The 18,352-nt window shown below is 43.6% G+C and overlaps 1 protein-coding gene across 2 annotated transcripts in view; it reads right to left on the bottom strand.

Moving 5' to 3' along the window:
- Positions 1 to 7,774: 7,774 nt before the first annotated feature.
- The window catches only part of osbpl11 (oxysterol binding protein-like 11), a 206,409-nt gene continuing 195,831 nt past the window's right edge, over positions 7,775 to 18,352 (bottom strand). The window contains exons 12-13 of one of the 2 annotated variants that reach the window (XM_072473182.1): positions 16,093 to 16,246; positions 7,775 to 9,558 (exon numbers count right to left, since the gene is read on the bottom strand). In XM_072473182.1, coding sequence (XP_072329283.1) covers positions 9,481 to 9,558; positions 16,093 to 16,246 — 232 coding nt within the window. In that variant the 3' untranslated portion in view covers positions 7,775 to 9,480. The remainder of the gene's footprint in view (positions 9,559 to 16,092; positions 16,247 to 18,352) is intronic. The other variant, XM_072473183.1, reaches the window with a different exon arrangement.

Below are 18,352 nucleotides of genomic sequence, written 5' to 3'. Positions count from 1 at the left end.
TGTTAGTGAGGGATCACTTTGGGACCAGTGACCATTAGTTTTAAGACAGCTATGGAGAATGGAGGGGGGCGGCACGATAGCACAATGGTTATCACAGTTGCTTCACAGCTCCAGGGTCCCAGGTTTGATTCCCGGCTTGGGTCACTGTCTGTGCGGAGTCTGCACATTTTCCCCGTGTCTGTGTGGGTTTGCTCCGGGTGCTCCGGTTTCCCCCCCACAGTCCAATGGTGTGCAGGTTAGGTGGATTGGCAATGCTAAATTGCCCTTAGTATCCAAAAAGGTTAGGTGGGGTTACTGGGATAGGGTGGAGGTGTCTGCTTGGGTGGGGTGCTCTTTCCAAGGGCTGGTGCAGACTCGATGGGCTGAATGGCCTCCTTCTGCACTGTAAATTCGATATTCTAAGATAGTTCTGGCCCAAAAGTTAAAATTCTAAATTGGGGCAACGCCAATTTTGATGGTATTCGGCAGGAACTTTCAAAAGTTGATTGGGGGTGCCTGTTTACAGGCAAGGGGACAGCTGGTAAGTGGGAGTCTTTCAAAAGTGTGTTAACTACGGTTCAGGGTGAGCACATTCCTCTTAAGAGTTAAGGGTAATGCTAGTAAAAGTAGGGAAACCTGGATGACTCGGGATATTGAGGCCCTGGTCAAAAGGAAGAATGAGGTATATGACATGCATAAGCAGATGGGATCAAGTGGATCCCTTGAAGAATATAGGGCTTGTCGGAGTAGAGAGGTCAGGAGGGCAAAATGGAGACATGAGATTGCCTTGGCAGATAAGGCAAAGGAAAACCCAAAGAGCTTTTACAGATACATAAAGAGCAAAAGAGGGAGAGGGTAGGGCCTCTTAAGAATAAACAGGGTCATCTATGTGTGGATCCACAAGGGATGGGAAGGGTCCGAAATGAATATTTCTCATCAGTATTTACTGTTGAGAAAGGCACAAATGTTAGGGAAATTAGGGAAATAAAAAGTGATGTCTTGAGGAGTGTACATATTACAGAGGAGGTGGTGCTGGAGGTATTAAAGCGCATCAAGATAGACAAATCACTGGGACCTGATGAAATGTATCCCAGGACATTGTGGAAGGCGAGGGAGGAAATTGCCAGGCCCCTAGCTGAAATATTTAAATCGACAGCCACAGGAGAGGTGCCTGAAGATTGGAGGGTAGCAAATGTTGTGCCCTTGTTTAAGAAGGGCTGTAGGGATAACTATCGACCAGTGAGTCTTACTTCTGTTGTGGGTAAGTTGTTAGAAGGTATTCGGAGGGACAGGATCTACAGGCATTTAGACAGGCAAGGGCTAATTGGGGAAAATTAGCATGGCTATGTAAGGGGAAAGTTATGTCTCACGAATTTGATTGAGTTTTTTGAAGGGGTAACCAAGAAGGTAGATGAGGGCAGTGCGGTTGACGTCGTCTACATGGACTTTAGCAAGGCCTTTGACAAGGTACCGCATGGCAGGTTGTTGTAAAAGGTTACATCGCACGGAATCCAGGGCAAGGTAGCCAATTGGATGTAAAATTGGCTTGGTGGCCGAAGGGTGGTTGTGGAGGCCTGTGACCAGCGGTGTGCGTCAGGGATCAGTGCTGGGTTCACTGTTATTTGTTATATATAAAAAAATGATTTGGATGAGAATGTAGGAGGCATGGTTAGTAAGTTTGCAGATGACATCAAGATTGGTGGCATAGTAGATAGTGAAGGTTATATATATATATATATATATATATATATATCCCGAAAGACGTGCTGTTGAGTAATTTGGACATTCTGAATTCTCCCTCTACCTGAACAGGCGCTGGAGTGTGGCCACTAGGGTCTTTTCACAGTAACTTCATTGCAGTGTTAATGTATGCCTACTTGTGACCATAACGATTAAAAATCGTTATGGTCATAAGTAGGCATACATTAACACTGCAATGAAGTTACTGTGAAAAGACCCTAGTGGCCACACTCCAGCGCCTGTTCAGGTAGAGGGAGAATTCAGAATGTCCAAATTACTCAACAGCACGTCTTTCGGGATTTGTAGGAGGTAACCAGAGCACCCGGAAAAAACCCACGCAGACACAGGGAGAATGTGCAGACTCTGCACAGACAGGGACCCAAGCCACGAATGGAACCTGGGACCCTCAAGCTGTGAAGCAACAGTGCTACCCACTGTGCTGCCCAATATAAGATTGCAGCAGGATCTTGACCAATTGGGCCGATGACTGGCAGATGGAGTTGAATTTGGATAAATGGGAGGTGATGCATTTTGGTAGATCAAATCAGGGCAGGACCTATTCAGTTAATGGTAGCGAGTTGGAGACAGTTACAGAAGAAAGAGATCTAGCAATATAGGTTCATAGCTCCTTTAAGGTGGACAGGCTGGTGAAGAAGGCATTCAGCATGCTAGGTTTTATTAGTCAGAATATTTAATACAGGAGTTGGATGTCTTGTTGAAGTTGTACAAGACATTGGTAAGGCCACACATGGAATACTGTGTTCATTTCTGGTCACCCTATTATAGGAAGGATATTGTTAAACTAGAAAGAGTGCAGAAGAGATTTACGAGGATGCTACCAGGACTTGATGGTCTGAGTTATACGGAGAGGCTGGGATTTTATTCCCTGGAGCGTAGGAGGCTTAGGGGTGAACTTATAGAGATCTATAAAATAATGAGGAGCATCGATAAGGTAGATAGTCAACATCTTTTCCCAAAGGTAGAGCAGTCTAGAACTAGAGGGCATAGGTTTAGGTGAGAGGAGAGATATACAAAAGAGACCAGAGGGGAAATTTGTTCACACAGAGGGTGGTTAGCATCTGAAACGAGCTGCCAGAGGCAGTGGTAGAGTCGGGTACAATTTTGTCCTTTGAAAAGCAGTTAGACAGTTACATGGGCAGGGTGGGTATAGAGGAATATGGGCCAAATGCAGGTAAGTGGGACTAGCTTAGTGATGGAAACTGGGCAGCATGGACCAGCTGGGCCGATGGGCCTATTTCCATGCTTGATGGGCCTGTTTCCATCTATGACCCTACTGCATTTGCAGTTCACAATGCGGTCTCCTCTACATTGGGATTTAGTTTTTGCCTAGTGTCAGTTTATATCTCGTTTCTGCTTTCAGACTGAATGGATCTTTATTCTGCTATTAACGCCAGACACTCTGGGCCTATACTTGGTTTCTTTATGACATTCATTACCACTTCCTTTTTCTTTTGCTCCATGACAACAGTACATGACCTATCACATTACTACCTCTCTTCAGTTCCGAAGAAGTCATATTGGATTCAAAACACTAACTGTTTCTCTCTCCACAGACCCGAGCAAACTTTTCCAGCACTTTGTTTTTATTTTAGATCGCCAGCATCAGCAGTATTTTGCTTCTATTTTAGTGTTTAAATTAATCTATGGGAAGAACAGAAAGAGAACACCACAAAAACATTGTGTATTTATTTAACACCGTTAACATATAATGATAACATACCTTTTCTGACCAGGCTGCTATGTGGAACCTTGTCCAATCCCTTGGTAAAATCCACGTCGACTACTTCAAGCACATTCCCCCCACATCGACTCACCCAAATAACAAATCAAGTTACTCAGAAAAAACCTTTAACAAACCCATGCTGTCCTTAATTAATCGGTGTCTTTCTAAATGATAATATAGTCCCTCAGAATTTTGTTTCCATTAATTTGCCTGGCACCAATTAAAGGGTCTTTAATTATCATTCGGTATATACTCAGATTCCATTTCTGTACATGCTTTCTGGTATAATTTCTTTATCTCCAAAACTGTTTGTTGTAATTCAACCAACTTGCTTGAACTAAAGACATCTGCTTCATCCACCACCTGCTCTGATTCTTAATTGCCCATCTGATCAAACGTGATTCCTGACAATTCATCCACCACCAGCTCTTTGTCTTTTGACTAACCATCTGATCAAATCAGGGGCGTCATTCTCCAACCCCCCGCCGGGTCGGAGAATGGCCGTTGGCCGCCGTGAATCCCGCCCCCGCCGAAGTCTCCGGTACCGGAGATCGGGCGGGGGCGGGAATCGGGCCACGCCGGTTGGCAGGACCCCCCCGCTGGATTCTCCGGCCCGGATGGGCCGAAGTCCCGCCCAGGAATTGCCTGTCCCGCCGACGTAAATCAAACCTGGTATTTACCGGCGGGACCAGGCGGCGTTGGCGGGCTCCGGGGTCCTGTGGAGGGGGCACGGGGCGATCTGACCCCGGGGGGTTCCCCCACGGTGGCCTGGCCCGCGATCGGGGCCCACCGATCCGCGGGCGGGCCTGTGCCGTGGGGGCACTCTTTCCCTTCCGCCTCCGCTACGGCCTCCACCATGGCGGAGGCGGAAGACTCTCCCCACTGCGCATGCGCGGGAAACTGATAGCGGCCGCTGACGCTCCCGCGCATGCGCCGGGAAACTGACAGCGGCCGCTGACACTCCCGCGCATGCGTCGCATTTCCGCGCCAGCTGGCGGGGCAACAAACGCCATTTCCGCCAGCTGGTGGGGCGGAAATCCCTCCGGCGTCGGCCTAGCCCCTCAATGTTGGAGCTAGGCCGCCAAAGATGCGGAGCATTCCGCACCTTTGGGCCGGCGCGATGCCCGTCTGATTGGCGTCGTCTTTGGCGCCAGTCGGCGGACATGCCGCCGTTGGGGGAGAATTTTGCCCATGGTTTCTGGCAATTGAATCTCATTCTCCCAATTGGCACTCCTCAAGTTCTCTTCCTCCTGTCTCAGCCTGTGGCTTTGGTGAACGGGTTACCACAATCAGGAAATACTCCAGATATGCCTCCAGCCATTGATTTGCCACTGGTTTTTCAAACACAGTAGGCTGCACATCTATTTGTGATCCAGCTATACTATTACCCAGGATAAATTGTACCTCAGGCAATGGTACTTCTTCTAGTATTCCTACTACCACTTCACCACTTTTCAACACTCTAACCTTATCTTACATAATGGCACACTACTGCTCTCACCACCAATCCCACATATTACCACCTTTTCTGACAATGTGCCTTCCAAACCGCATATCTCCTGATCTCTGACCATTAAAAAATGATCTGTTCTTGTATCTTGTAATATCTTAATTTCCTTACCTACTCTACTTTGTACACGAGTAAACTTTACCCCCACAAATAAAATCCTTTAAAAGTTCTGATATCTGCTTATCTACCAGTTTCTGAACAGGTTGTACACTCTGTGGCACCACTTCCACTGGGACAGTGGTTTTTCTTCCCACTTTAATAAACCCTACTGGCTTACCCTGTTTTGCCGAGTCTGTCTTCCCAGCACTTTTCGTAAGCCACCAACATGGTGACTTCACATGTCCAGCTTAATTACAATGACAACGTTTTCCTGTCTCTCTATCACTATCATTGGTTTTCTTTTTACTCTGAGGCACACTCTCCTTAACATCACCAACTACACCATTTCTGCATAGACCCCCTGTGAACTTCTCATGTCTCCAGTTTCTATCCTTCGCAGATTGAAATTGATGTCAGACACAAAACTTTGTTTTATGAACCAATTCAAAATCGTCAAGACATTTATGCAGCCTGCCCAGCCATTTTAACTCTCTGCTCTTCCACACGAGTTCTCACTACTGTGGGAAATGAATCTTTAAATTCTTCTAAAATAATTATTTCCTGAAGCAGCACTTCATACGTTTGGTTTATTTTTAGTGACCCTTTTCACTTATCAATTCTATATAGGTATGACCTGGTTCTTTTCTTAGATTTCTAAACTTCTGTCTGTAGGCTTCTGGCACTTAATATGGCTTTCTTCACCACATTATAATCCCCTGATACCTTCCCTGATAGTGAGGCAAACATATCACTCGCTCTACTGACCAACTTTGTTTGAACCAACACCACCCACATGGTCATTGGCCAATTAAACTGTTTAGCTACTTTCTTAAAAGGATATAATGTAAGCTTCAACATCGTTCTCACTGAATCTTGGCAAGCTTGCATACATTTAAACATATCCCTACTAAACCTTTGACATGGGGATATTTCTTCTTCCCATTAATTTGCTCAGCTCCTGCTTTTGCCATAGAATTTACAGTGCAGAAGGAGGCCATTCGGCCCATCGAGTCTGCACTGGGTCTTGGAAAGAGCACACCACCCAAGGTCAACACCTCCACCCTATCCCCATAACCCAGTAACCCCACCCAAAACGAAGGGCAATTTTGGACACTAAGGACAATTTTTCATGGCCAATCCACCTAACCTGCACATCTTTGGACTGTGGGAGGAAACCGGAGCACCCGGAGGAAACCCACGCACACACAGGGAGGATGTGCAGACTCCGCACAGACAGTGACCCAAGCCGGAATCGAACCTGGGACCCTGGAGCTGTGAAGCAATTGTGCTAACCACTATGCTACCATGCTGCCCTTCTGTGAAGCAATTGTGCTAACCACTATGCTACCGTGTTTTGCCTCCAACACTTTACGTTGTTGCTCTCCTTGAGGTACCAGTTTTCGAAGTTCAAATTCTCTTTTTCCTTTGCAGACAACGGCATTTATGAAGCAATTTTTCTTCCGTTAGGCACATCGATCAGAACCCTTTTCCAAAGCCTGCCTCGGTAGCAACTTTCACAACCTCTCTCGGTCGATGTCCAGTCTTCTCCTGTACCTGTTCGAATCAGCATGGTTTCTCTCTCTCTAAGCTCCGCCCAGCCCTTCAAACAAAGGTTCTCTGGGGTTTCCAGACTTGATCCTATCATCGTTATCTTGGCTGCTTTATTGCCCACTACAGCTCATAGTAAAAGAACAAAGCCATGCTGTTGATATGTAACAAATCTTCCATTGACAGACAAAGAGGCCATCAGACTGTAATGGGCTATTAGCTGGTCAGACTGGAGTGTCCCGAAGTACAATGGATCTGGGGCATCCTGTGTATTCCCACTAAAGAGTTTAAGCCTGACTAAACAATGTAACTCGGCCATTTGTGGACGTATCCCTCTGACTCCGTGCTAGCAGTATTTTCCCTCAATTGGTTTAACCTCGAATTGTCTGATAAATCTTCAATATCATTTCTGGACCCAATTTCCTAATCTCTCCCTCCTGTAACAATGATGTACAATCTCATGCATTTCAGGACAAATTCAGTGGAGAACTGTATGCACCACTTGTGATACCAGATGTCATCCCATTCTATGGATTTTATACAAAAATAAGCCAGTTGCTATTTGAAATTGTGCTCTGTCTCAGTGTAATGCTTTTCAGTGCACCATAGAATTCCTACAATGCTAGAGGAGGCCATTCGGCCATCGAGTCTGCACTTATCCGCTGAAAGAACACCCTACCTAGGCTTACTCCCCTGCCTATCCCTGTAACCCCATCTAACTGGCACATCCCTGGACAATAAGGGGCATGGTCAATCCACCTAACCTGCACATCTTTAGACAGTGGGAGGAAACCGGAGCGCCTTATTGTTCAACTAGACATTGGGCAGCAAAAGCTGACCCCAATCAGAGGATGTGACATCTGCTTCAGGATTGGTCAATGATCCTTAACCCAAAAGAATAACTAGCACTAAAACCCAAAATCTGTGACAATACCAGTGCATTTCTGTATTTTTTACTGAAAGAAAAGGTTTCCTTATCAACTATATTCAACACAATCTTAAATTGACTTATGATTTATCTGAATTACTTGGTTGTAGCTATGATCCATTAACATAGTTGTAACGTTCAGTTTTACAATACACATTCTGCCCTTTCACCGACAATTGTGAGGTGCAAGTTGGAAAACTTTAAAAGAAAAGATCGTAAAATTGACCATTTTTGCAGTATATTTAATTCAATCTTTTCACACTTGCTACTACTACAGGAGTGTCATTTTGAGTTTCCTTTAGTGCATTGTACATGATTGCAAAATATACAGGACCGTAGCATCACCAAAATGTTGCGTGACAATCAATACACTTTTATTTTGATTTTAAATACAATGAGTAATGATATTTTCTGCTTTACTGTCTCACAATTAAGATAATTCAGATGGAAAATTCTAGTCAATACGGTGTACTGTTAATTTTTCTCCTAAATCTCCCAGTAACAAAACATAATAAGATTTTTTGAATTCAGATGTCCTGTTAAATTTCAATTAAACTTAAAAAAAACATACAAACAGAATCTCACCCAAATGAATGACAATTTATTTAACATGTGGAATATTGCATAAAGTCTAAGCTTACAAAGTAAGCTATGTCTTCCACACACATTAGAAAAAGCCATTTTTCAACTGTCAGTGCATGGACTGCAAATATTATCCTATGAAGCGTGAATGGTTCTTTCACTGTCACAAGGTCAATATTTAACTAATATTAATGCGACATAATAATTAATGGTCAGCAGTAACCGGTGGACTTTCAGATTTATTGCAACACTCAAGAGCCACACACGCACAGAATAAACAGCATATCTCACCAGTGATGGTGGGTTCCATGTTTTTTTTCCATCAGTGTGAAATGCCATAGTTTACTTTGTGCCGATAGCAATCGTGACATATGAGACTTCTACACTCATGAAGCAAATCATCATTAGAATCATATTTTCTATATTGTTCCCTTGAAAGTTAAAATCACATCCTCTTCTTAAAGCCCAAAGGTTTGCTTACTAAGCGGTTTCTGCAAGAAACTTGAAACAAAACAATTCATAAAATTCATTGTACTTTCAGTTCATGATGAATAGTTAATTCGGCCATCATTAAGCTGCAACAGATAATGTCACATGCACTAATTGGAAGACAATACATTTTTTAAAAGATACAGCGTAAGGCACAACGCTTCGGAAACAAGGTGTTTTGAATGACATTACTCAATGTAACAAGTACTCTTTTCATTTTGCTTACCCTTTTCTTGGGATTATTTCTTAATTGCCTGCAATTTTTAAAGAAATGTACTTAAAAGGAACATCATATGACAAATTTCTCCCGAATAGACATTTTTAAAAAACAGCTTAAATAATAGATTGAGCCAAAAGGTCACCCTGGCATCTTTTAGTTGCAAGTTTCACAGGCTGAATCAACAGTCCTCTCTCTCGGCCATTCTTGTCAACTGCACAAACAAGCCAAAACAAAAGTACTACACTGTGCCAGTTCGAAATAAATCTTTGTTCTGAGGCAGCATCAATCACTGAAGCATTACCTCTTTCAAGTACTGGTGTCAAAATAATACAAGATCCTTGCCAAAAAGTAATTTAAGACAAAAGGCTTTAGATAAGATACAAAATGTAGTTGAAGATAAAAACTGCTTTCTCTTGTTTTCCTGTAACTTTAAAGTGCCCTTCACTTTACCATGCCAATGTGTACTTAGAGCACTTATACAATATCATACAGACACACAATGTTGGATAAAAGCAGCCGAGAGATTAACTGCATTTTACATTTTAATAGGAAGTCATTATGGCTAAACAACATTGGTCACAGCTATGTTTTGAATGCTTATTACTTAAAGCCCATGTTGCTCTAGTCCAGTTGCACAGAATCTAAGGTGCTGGTGTAGTTGTCTCAATGTTGTCTCTTGTAGAATTCCATAGTGGCTTGTAGTACATCCATCCATCACCCTGCAAAAGATGGATCAAGAAAAATTTAGAGGTGTCTCGCAGATTTAAATTTAATGAGAGGCTAAAATGCTGGAATTCAGAGGGATTGGGGATCCTTGTACATAAATCACAAAGTTAAAATTTACAGGTATAGGGAGCAATATGATGGTAAATGGTATGTTAGAACTTACTGCAGGGGGTTTGGAGTATCAGAGTAAGGAAGCCTTGCTGCAATTATATAGCGGGTCGATGAGATCACATGTGGAGCATGGAGTATAGTTTTGGTCTTATTACCCAAGGGCGGATATACTTGCCTTAGAGGCGGTGCAACAAAGGTTCACTAGATTGATACCTGGGATGAGAGGGCTGTTCTATATTGAGAGCTTTGATTAGAATAGGCCTGTATTCTCTGGTGGTTAAAAGAATCAGAGGTGAGCTCAATGAAACATAAAATTCTTAAGAGGGCAGGGCAGATGCTCAGAGGCTGTTTTCCTTTGTTGAAGAGTCCAGAAATGGAGCAGTCTCTCAGAATAAGGGGTCAGCCATTTAGAACGGAGATGAAGAGGCATTTCTTGACTTAGAGGGTTGCGAGTCTTTGGAATTTTCAACCCCAGAGATCGATGAATATATTCAAGAATGAGTCTGATAGATTTTTGGGCACAAAGGGAACAAAGAGATATGGGATAGGGTTGGAAAGAGAAGATGCTGTAGAAGTTCAGTCATGGTCATACTGAATAGCAGAGTAGGCTCAGTGGGTCGACTGGTCTACTCCTGTTCCTATTTCTTGTGGTCTCAAATTAGGCTTGGAAATCTTTTCCAAAGGGAACAACCAAGACACCTTTTAAGGGAAGACTAATAGTTGCAGTATAGTGTTCAATTCTGGTTGCCACACTATCAGAAGGATGTGAATTTTGGAGAGGGTGCAGAAGAGATTCACCAGGATGTTGCCTGGTATGGAGGGCATTAGCTATGAGGAGAGGTTGAATAAACTCAGTTTGTCCTCATGGAACGACGGAGGTTGAGGGGCGACCTGATAGAGGTCTACAAAATTTATGAGGGGCATAGGCAGAGTGGATAGTCAGAGGCTTTTTCAGGGTAGAGGGGTCAATTACTAGGGGGCATAGGTTTAAGGTACGAGGGGCAAGGTTTAGAGGAAATGTACGAGACATGTTTTTGTTTTTTGTTTACACAGAGGGTAGTGGGTGCCTGGAACTCGCTGCCGGAGGAGGTGGTGGAAGCAGGGACAATAGTGATGTTTAAGAGGCGTCGTGACAAATAAATGAATGGGATGGGAATAGAGGGATACAGACCCCGGAAGTGTAGATGATTTTAATTTAGACGGGCAGCATGGTCGGCGCAGGCTTGGAGGGCCGAAGGGCCTTTCCCTGTGCTGTACTTTCTTTGTTCTAAAAGTAGAAGCAACATTCAGATGGAAAAGCATTCAACTGCACTAGGGCTAAATTCAGTGAGTCGAAAAGGGTTCTTGTCCATGTGGATCAGAATCAAAAATTGGGAGACTAAGCAGTAACTGAAAAATGGGAGGCCTTCAGAGAAGAGGTAGTTCCATTCCCATAGTGGAGGGTTGGTGGGGAAGAAAGAAAAGGCATCCACAGCCAGAGCTGCCCAAATGACTAAAGTTGTGGAGGATAAAATGAGACAGAAAAAGGAAAACAAACGAGACGGGGAAAGGAAAAATGACAAATGTAAGGTACATAATACAGTAGAAGACCAGGCTGAATATATAAGTAAAGAATAGATTTAAAAGAGAAACCAGGGGGGAAAAATCAATGAGAATAGATCAGTGGCCAACAGAAAAATGGAACCTAAAAGTTTTTTATAAACTCAACTAGCAAAAGGGTAGTTAAAAAGGGTAGGGCTGAGTAGGAACCAAAACACAAAGGAGATATTCTTATAGATTCGGAGGCCATGACTGAAGCATGAAATGTGCACTTTACATCTGATTTAACTGGAGAAGAGGATGCTGGAAATATAGCAGTAACGGAGGAGGCAGCTAAAATACTGGATTGGGTAAATAGATAAAAGATGTGCGGTAGAGTGCTCAAAGACCAAATGTCACGTTATCCAAATCAAATGCATCTTAGGTCACTGAGAGAAGTAAGAGTGGAAATTACAAAGGCTCTGGCCACAATTTTCCTTTGCCCTTGGAAATTGTGGTGGAGGAAGAGGGTTGGTGAATTGAAAAGGTCACACCCTGTTCAAACAGAGGGGCAAGTGATAAACGGAGCAGGTACAGGTCAAACGTCAGGTGAACTTTTGTAGACAATTATTTGGGCAGAATAATTGAAATCAAATAATTTCCATTTGAATAAACATGGTTTAAAAAATATAAGTCTTGTTAAAGACAAATTGCATTTCATTCGCTGGGCTAATTAGAGGGGCTGGCTTGGCACAGTGGGCTAAACAGCTGAACCAGGCCAGCAGCGCGAGTTCAATTCTCGTACCAGCCTCCCCGAACAGGTGCCAGAATGTGACGACTAGGGGCTTTTCACAGTAACTTCATTGAAGCCTACTTGTGACAATAAGCGATTATTATTATCGATTAAGTTCTTTGGTAAAGCAATGGAGAAAGCCGATAAGGGTAGTGCCACAGATAATGCATATAAACAAAGAACAAAGAAATGTACAGCACAGGAACAGGCCCTTCGGCCCTCCAAGCCCGTGCCGACCATGCTGCCCGACTAAACTACAATCTTCTACACTTCCTGGGTCCGTATCCTTCTATTCCCATCCTATTCATATATTTGTCAAGATGCCCCTTAAATGTCCCTATCGTCCCTGCTTCCACTACCTCCTCCGGTAGCGAGTTCCAGGCACCCACTACCCTCTGCGTAAAAAACTTGCCTCGTACATCCACTCTAAACCTTGCCCCTCTCACCTTAAACCTATGCCCCCTAGTAATTGACCCCTCTACCCTGGGGAAAAGTCTCTGACTATCCACTCTGTCTATGCCCCTCATAATTTTGTATACCTCTATCAGGTCTCCCCTCAACCTCCTTCGTTCCAGTGAGAACAAACCGAGTTTATTCAACTGCTCCTCATAGCTAATGCCCTCCATACCAGGCAACATTCTGGTAAATCTCTTCTGCACCCTCTCTAAAGCCTCCACATCCTTCTGGTAGTGTGGCGACCAGAATTGAACACTATACTCCAAGTGTGGCCTAACTAAGGTTCTATACAGCTGCAACATGACTTGCCAATTCTTATACTCAATGCCCCGGCCAATGAAGGCAAGCATGCCGTATGCCTTCTTGACTACCTTCTCCACCTGTGTTGCCCCTTTCAATGACCTGTGGACCTGTACTCCTAGATCTCTTTGACTTTCAATACTCTTGAGGGTTCTACCATTCACTGTATATTCCCTAACTGCATTAGACCTTCCAAAATGCATTACCTCACATTTGTACGGATTAAACTCCATCTGCCATCTCTCCGTCCAAGTCTCCAGACAATCTAAATCCTGCTGTATCCTCCGACAGTCCTCATCGCTATCCGCAATTCCACCAACCTTTGTGTCGTCTGCAAACTTACTAATCAGACCAGTTACATTTTCCTCCAAATCATTTATATATACTACAAAGAGCAAAGGTCCCAGCACTGATCCCTGTGGAACACCACTGGTCACAGCCCTCCAATTAGAAAAGCATCCCTCCATTGCTACTCTCTGCCTTCTATGGCCTAGCCAGTTCTGTATCCACCTTGCCAGCTCACCCCTGATCCCGTGTGACTTCACCTTTTGTACTAGTCTACCATGAGGGACCTTGTCAAAGGCCTTACTGAAGTCCATATAGACAACATCTACTGCCCTACCTGCATCATGATGTGGAGATGCCGGCGTTGGACTGGGGGGAGCACAGTACGAAGTCTTACAACACCAGGTGTACCTGCATCAATCATCTTAGTGACCTCCTCGAAAAACTCTATCAAGTTAGTGAGACACGACCTCCCCTTCACAAAACCGTGCTGCCTCTCACTAATACATCCATTTGCTTCCAAATGGGAGTAGATCCTGTCTCGAAGAATTCTCTCCAGTAATTCCAGTATATGGCAGTTTACATATAAAGTGCCATATATTAGACTTGTTGGTAAAATTAAAGTCAATGAAAGTAAGGGGAGAGTGGCAGGAATGATACAGAAATTAGCTAAGGGATAGAGAGCAGAGAACAGTGGTGAATGATTTCGGACTGAAGAAGTATAGCTATATTTACTAGGGGTCAGTATTAGGACAAAGAACAAAACAGCACAGGAACAGGCCCTTCGGCCCTGCAAGCCTGTACCAGTCATACCACCCTTGGCCAAAACCCTCAGCACGTCCGAGTGCCAAATCCCTCGATACCCATGTATTTGTTGAGATGCCTTTTGAACAACGTTAATGTATCTGCTTCCACAATCTCCCCTGGCAACACGTTCCAGGCACTCACCACCTTCTGTGGAGATGTGCGAGGCAGGTTTTTTTACAGAAGGTCGTATTAACATTGTGTACCTTGTGTTGCCCTTTTACGTATTTTATTTTCTTGTACTAAGTAATCTGTTTGAGTTGCACGCAGAAAAATACTTTTCACTGTACCTTGGTACAATATAAAAATCCACTAATCTTGTAGACTTCTGGCAGGTTGCGCGTCAACCTCCGTTGTTCTAATAAAAACAGTCTTAAGTCTGCTCAGCCTCTCCACATAGCAAACACCCTCCAGACCAGGCAACATCCTGGTAAACCTCCTCTGTACCCTCTCCAAAGCCTTCACATCCTTCTAGCAGTGTGGCGACCAGAATTGTGTCCAATATTCCAAGTGCAGCCGTACCAAGGTTCTATACAACTGTAGCATGACTTGCCAGTTTTTATGCTCGATGCCCTGTCCAATGAAGGCAAGCATTCCGTATGCTTTCTTGACTACCTTGTCCACTTGTGGACCTGCACGCCCAGATCTCTCTGACAAAACCATTGGTCTTTTGGTTATATATTAATGACCTGGATTTACGTATAAATGGTATAATTTCAAAGTTCGCCAATGACTCTAAATTCATAGTTCTGGTAAACAAGGAGAATAGTAACAGTCAGGTCAACAGGCAGACTGCAAAATGGGCAGGCACGTGGGAGATGAAATTTAACACTGAGAAACGTGAAGTCATACATTTTAGTCAGAAGAATGAGGAGGGGGCAACATGAACTAAATTATACAATTTTAAAGGGTATTCAGGGACAGACACATGAAGGTGGCTTGCTGAAGTCTTTGAAGGTGGCAGGACAAGTTGAGAAGACTGTCAAAAAAGCAATGTGTATGCTTAACTTCATTAGTAGAGAGAGTACAAACGCAAGTTATTCAAAACCTTTATAAAACACTAGATGGAGCTTAGCTGGAATACTGTTTTCAGTAATAGGCACCACACCTTGGGGATGATGCCTTAAGAGAGTGTGGAGATGCTGGCGTTGGACAGGGCTGAGCACAGTAAGAAGTCTTACAACACCAGGTTAAAGTCCAACATGTTTGTTTCGATGTCACTAGCTTTGGGTGCGCTGCTCCTTCCTCAGGTGACCTGAGGAAGAGAGTGTGTAAGAAAGATTTGTTAGAATGTGACCAGGGATAAGGGACTTCAGTTATGTGGAGAGAACAGAGAAGCTGGAGATATGCTTAGGGCAAAGAAGGTTAAGGGAAGGTTTGATAGAATGCACAAAACCATGAATGGTTTTGATAGAGCAAATAAGCAGAAACATTTTTTTTCCCCAGTGGGAAACGGGTTGGTCAGCAAAAAGCACAGATTTAAGGTGATTGGCAAAATAACTAGAGGCAACATGACTGCTTTACACAATGAATACCCAGGACCTGAAATGCACTGCCTGAAAGGATGATTGGATCAGGTTAATTAGCAACATTCAAAGATAATTGAATAACCACTTGATGAGAAGGAAAATTTCAGGGCTACCAGGAAAGGGCAAGTGAGTTGGATTAATTGGATACCTTTATCAAAGAGCCACACGGCTGAATGGCCTTCTTCTGTGTTGCATTCTTCTATGAAGGTTAGAAGCAGGAAAAGATGGGGCTTGTGGAGAATGCATGACATTAAAATTAGTTTGGGGTTGATCTAGCAAAGGGACAAACAGACACATTGCCTAATTCAGTGCTGAGGTTTTCCAAACCACCTTGGTGACAGTACAGATACCGAAAAATAAAGTGCACATATCAGAGATTCATCAGCAGCCTACAGAAAGCAACTGCAACACATGAAAGCAACTGCAACACACGATAAAATAAATCTTGTGAAAATATTTTTATTCAGGAAAACCTGCAGGCAATTTAGAATTGGGAGGCAGTTCAGTAGAGGTTGCAGATTTCTGGAAATAATTCTCATATCTGATGTGGGACTCCCCCCAAAAATACAAAAATTGATAGAGATGGAAGCATTTGTCAAAACAGTAGAGACACCAATTTTTTGACCCTGAAAAACAGCAGTGACCAAATCAGGACACAAATAAGTTCTACAAGGATGTTATTTATATATATTTTTTCCAAGAATTTTAAGGATCAACATTTAAAATGTTACCTCTTGATGGAAATATTTTGTCTCCCATGGTGTCTCTGTCTCTGCACGGTGTCGCGCGTCTGATCTTTGACGTTCCTCCAGTAAGCTCTTGTATTCCGTTGCCTTCTCTATGTTGCTTATCCTCAAAGCTTCAGTCACACGCTGCCACAAGCGTCTGGCAAATGCACAAATGACACAACCGGCTACATTATACAGAACTTTAAAATAATCACTCTCAGAATATGGGAATTTATTGGCTGTCCCTAATTGCACTGGAGAAGGTGGTTGTGAGTCATATTGTTAAACCACTGCAGTCCATGTTGCAAAGGTGGTCTCCCAAAACTTTGAACCAGTAACAATGAAGGAGTGGTGATATATAGCCAAGTCAGGATGTTTTGTGACTAGACATAGATATTTAACCCGTGGATAAGGGTGCCAATGGACTGCTTTATCCTGGATAGTATCTACCTTCTTGATTATGATTGGAACAGCACCAACACAGATAAATGAAGAATATTCCATCACATTCCTAACTTATGCCTTCTATGTGGTAGACAGGTATGCCACTCACTGAAGAATACCCAGTCTCTGACCTGCTATAGTAGCCATGACATTTATGTGACTGATCAGAGTTGAGCTTCTGATGAATGGTGCTTCTCCAGGATACTGATGGTTGTGGACTCAACAATGTTATCATTGAATGCCATGGGGAGGTGATCATGCTCTCTCTTGTTGGAGATCATAATTACACTTGTGTAGCATGAATGTTAGGAGGTGTGACGTGCAGTGGATAACGTCCCTGCCTCTGAACCAGAAGTTGTGAGTTGAAGTACCACTCAAGGACTTGATGGCCAAGGCTTCACAGCTCCAGGGTCCCAGGTTCGATTCCGGCTTGGGTCATTGTCTGTGCGGAGTCTGCACGTCCTCCCCGTGTCTGCGTGGGTTTCCTCCGGGTGCTCCGGTTTCCTCCCACAGTCCAAAGATGTGCAGGTTAGGTGAATTGGCCAATGATAAATTGCCCTTAATGTCCAAAATTGCCCTTGGTTTTGGGTGGAGGTGTTGAGTTTGGGTAGGGTGCTCTTTCCAAGAGCCGGTTCAGACTCAAAGGGCCGAATGGCCTCCTTCTGCACTGTAAATTCAATGATAATCTATGATTAATCTAGGACAAAGGTTCGGCACAACATCGTGGGCCGAAGGGCCTGTTCTGTGCTGTATTTTCTATGTTCTATGTTCGATGAAGGTGCATTCATAACACAAAACCAAACAGTTTGGCAATCAACTCATAAATCATTCCAACATAAGCCAGTGGCAGGCAGTAAGAGTGGGGAGACTCCTCATCAACCATCTGCAAACTACTGCAGTGCCTTGCCAAGCATAACCATGAACCAACACAGAAGTCATGGTTGCCAATACCCTTTCAGGACAGGGTACCTGATGAGAGAGAGCGAGCGCAAGAATGCTACTCGCCACCTATCAACAAAAACTTCAATGTTTTGCTGCAGGTGGGCATTTGTTAAATGTTTTAGTTGCTGTGATATGAAGAGACAAAAGTTCTGTTCCTTTTTCACCAACACATTTATTTCATTCCAACAGACTTTGCACAAAACTCTCACTACACATCACCTGACAGAGGCCACCTGAAGCCCCTTTACATATCAGTGTCAATTAATGGATACTTAACATAAATGAGACAACTAATTGCAATGTCTCTTAACCCATTACTTACACATTGACTGCTTCATTATCTAAGCAGTTACAAATCAAAATAAACACTGAGCAATCATCAGCAAAGAGCCCCATTTCTTAACTTATGATGGAGAAATTGTTGAAGCCAATGGGCCTCCAACAACCACAAATATACTCCTTTGTGCTAGAAATGACTCCAGCCACGGGAAAGATTTCCTCTTGATCTCCATCGACTTTAGTTTGACCAGGACCCCTCTGTGCCACAGGGTCAAATTATAGCGTGCTGACTTCTGGTGGCTGCCATGGCGTGAGTGGTTGCACACGGGGCAACTCCTGCTTGAAGGCGTAAAAAAGAGCTCTTTTTACCCAAAATTGAGTGCAACGTCGACGGAAAAGTGTAACTTAAGGTCAGTGAATATCCCCCTGGGGGCGGTATGTCTGCTGGTCATCAAACCTGGCAGAAGGTGAAGGACTTGGCAAAGGGGTTGGAAAGGACCTGTGGCGCAACAGTCAGTGGAAGGATAACGGAAGGGGGAAGGGTCAGTGCAAGTCAGAAAGCACCAGATGGAACAGTTGATGGCCTTCATCAAGGAAG

Source organism: Scyliorhinus torazame, chromosome 2 (genome assembly GCF_047496885.1).
Source record: "Scyliorhinus torazame isolate Kashiwa2021f chromosome 2, sScyTor2.1, whole genome shotgun sequence".
In the NCBI taxonomy this organism is placed as follows: Eukaryota; Metazoa; Chordata; class Chondrichthyes; order Carcharhiniformes; family Scyliorhinidae; genus Scyliorhinus; species Scyliorhinus torazame.
The sequence above is the reverse complement of the archived record's forward strand: the minus strand, read 5'-3'. Positions and strand labels throughout refer to the sequence as shown.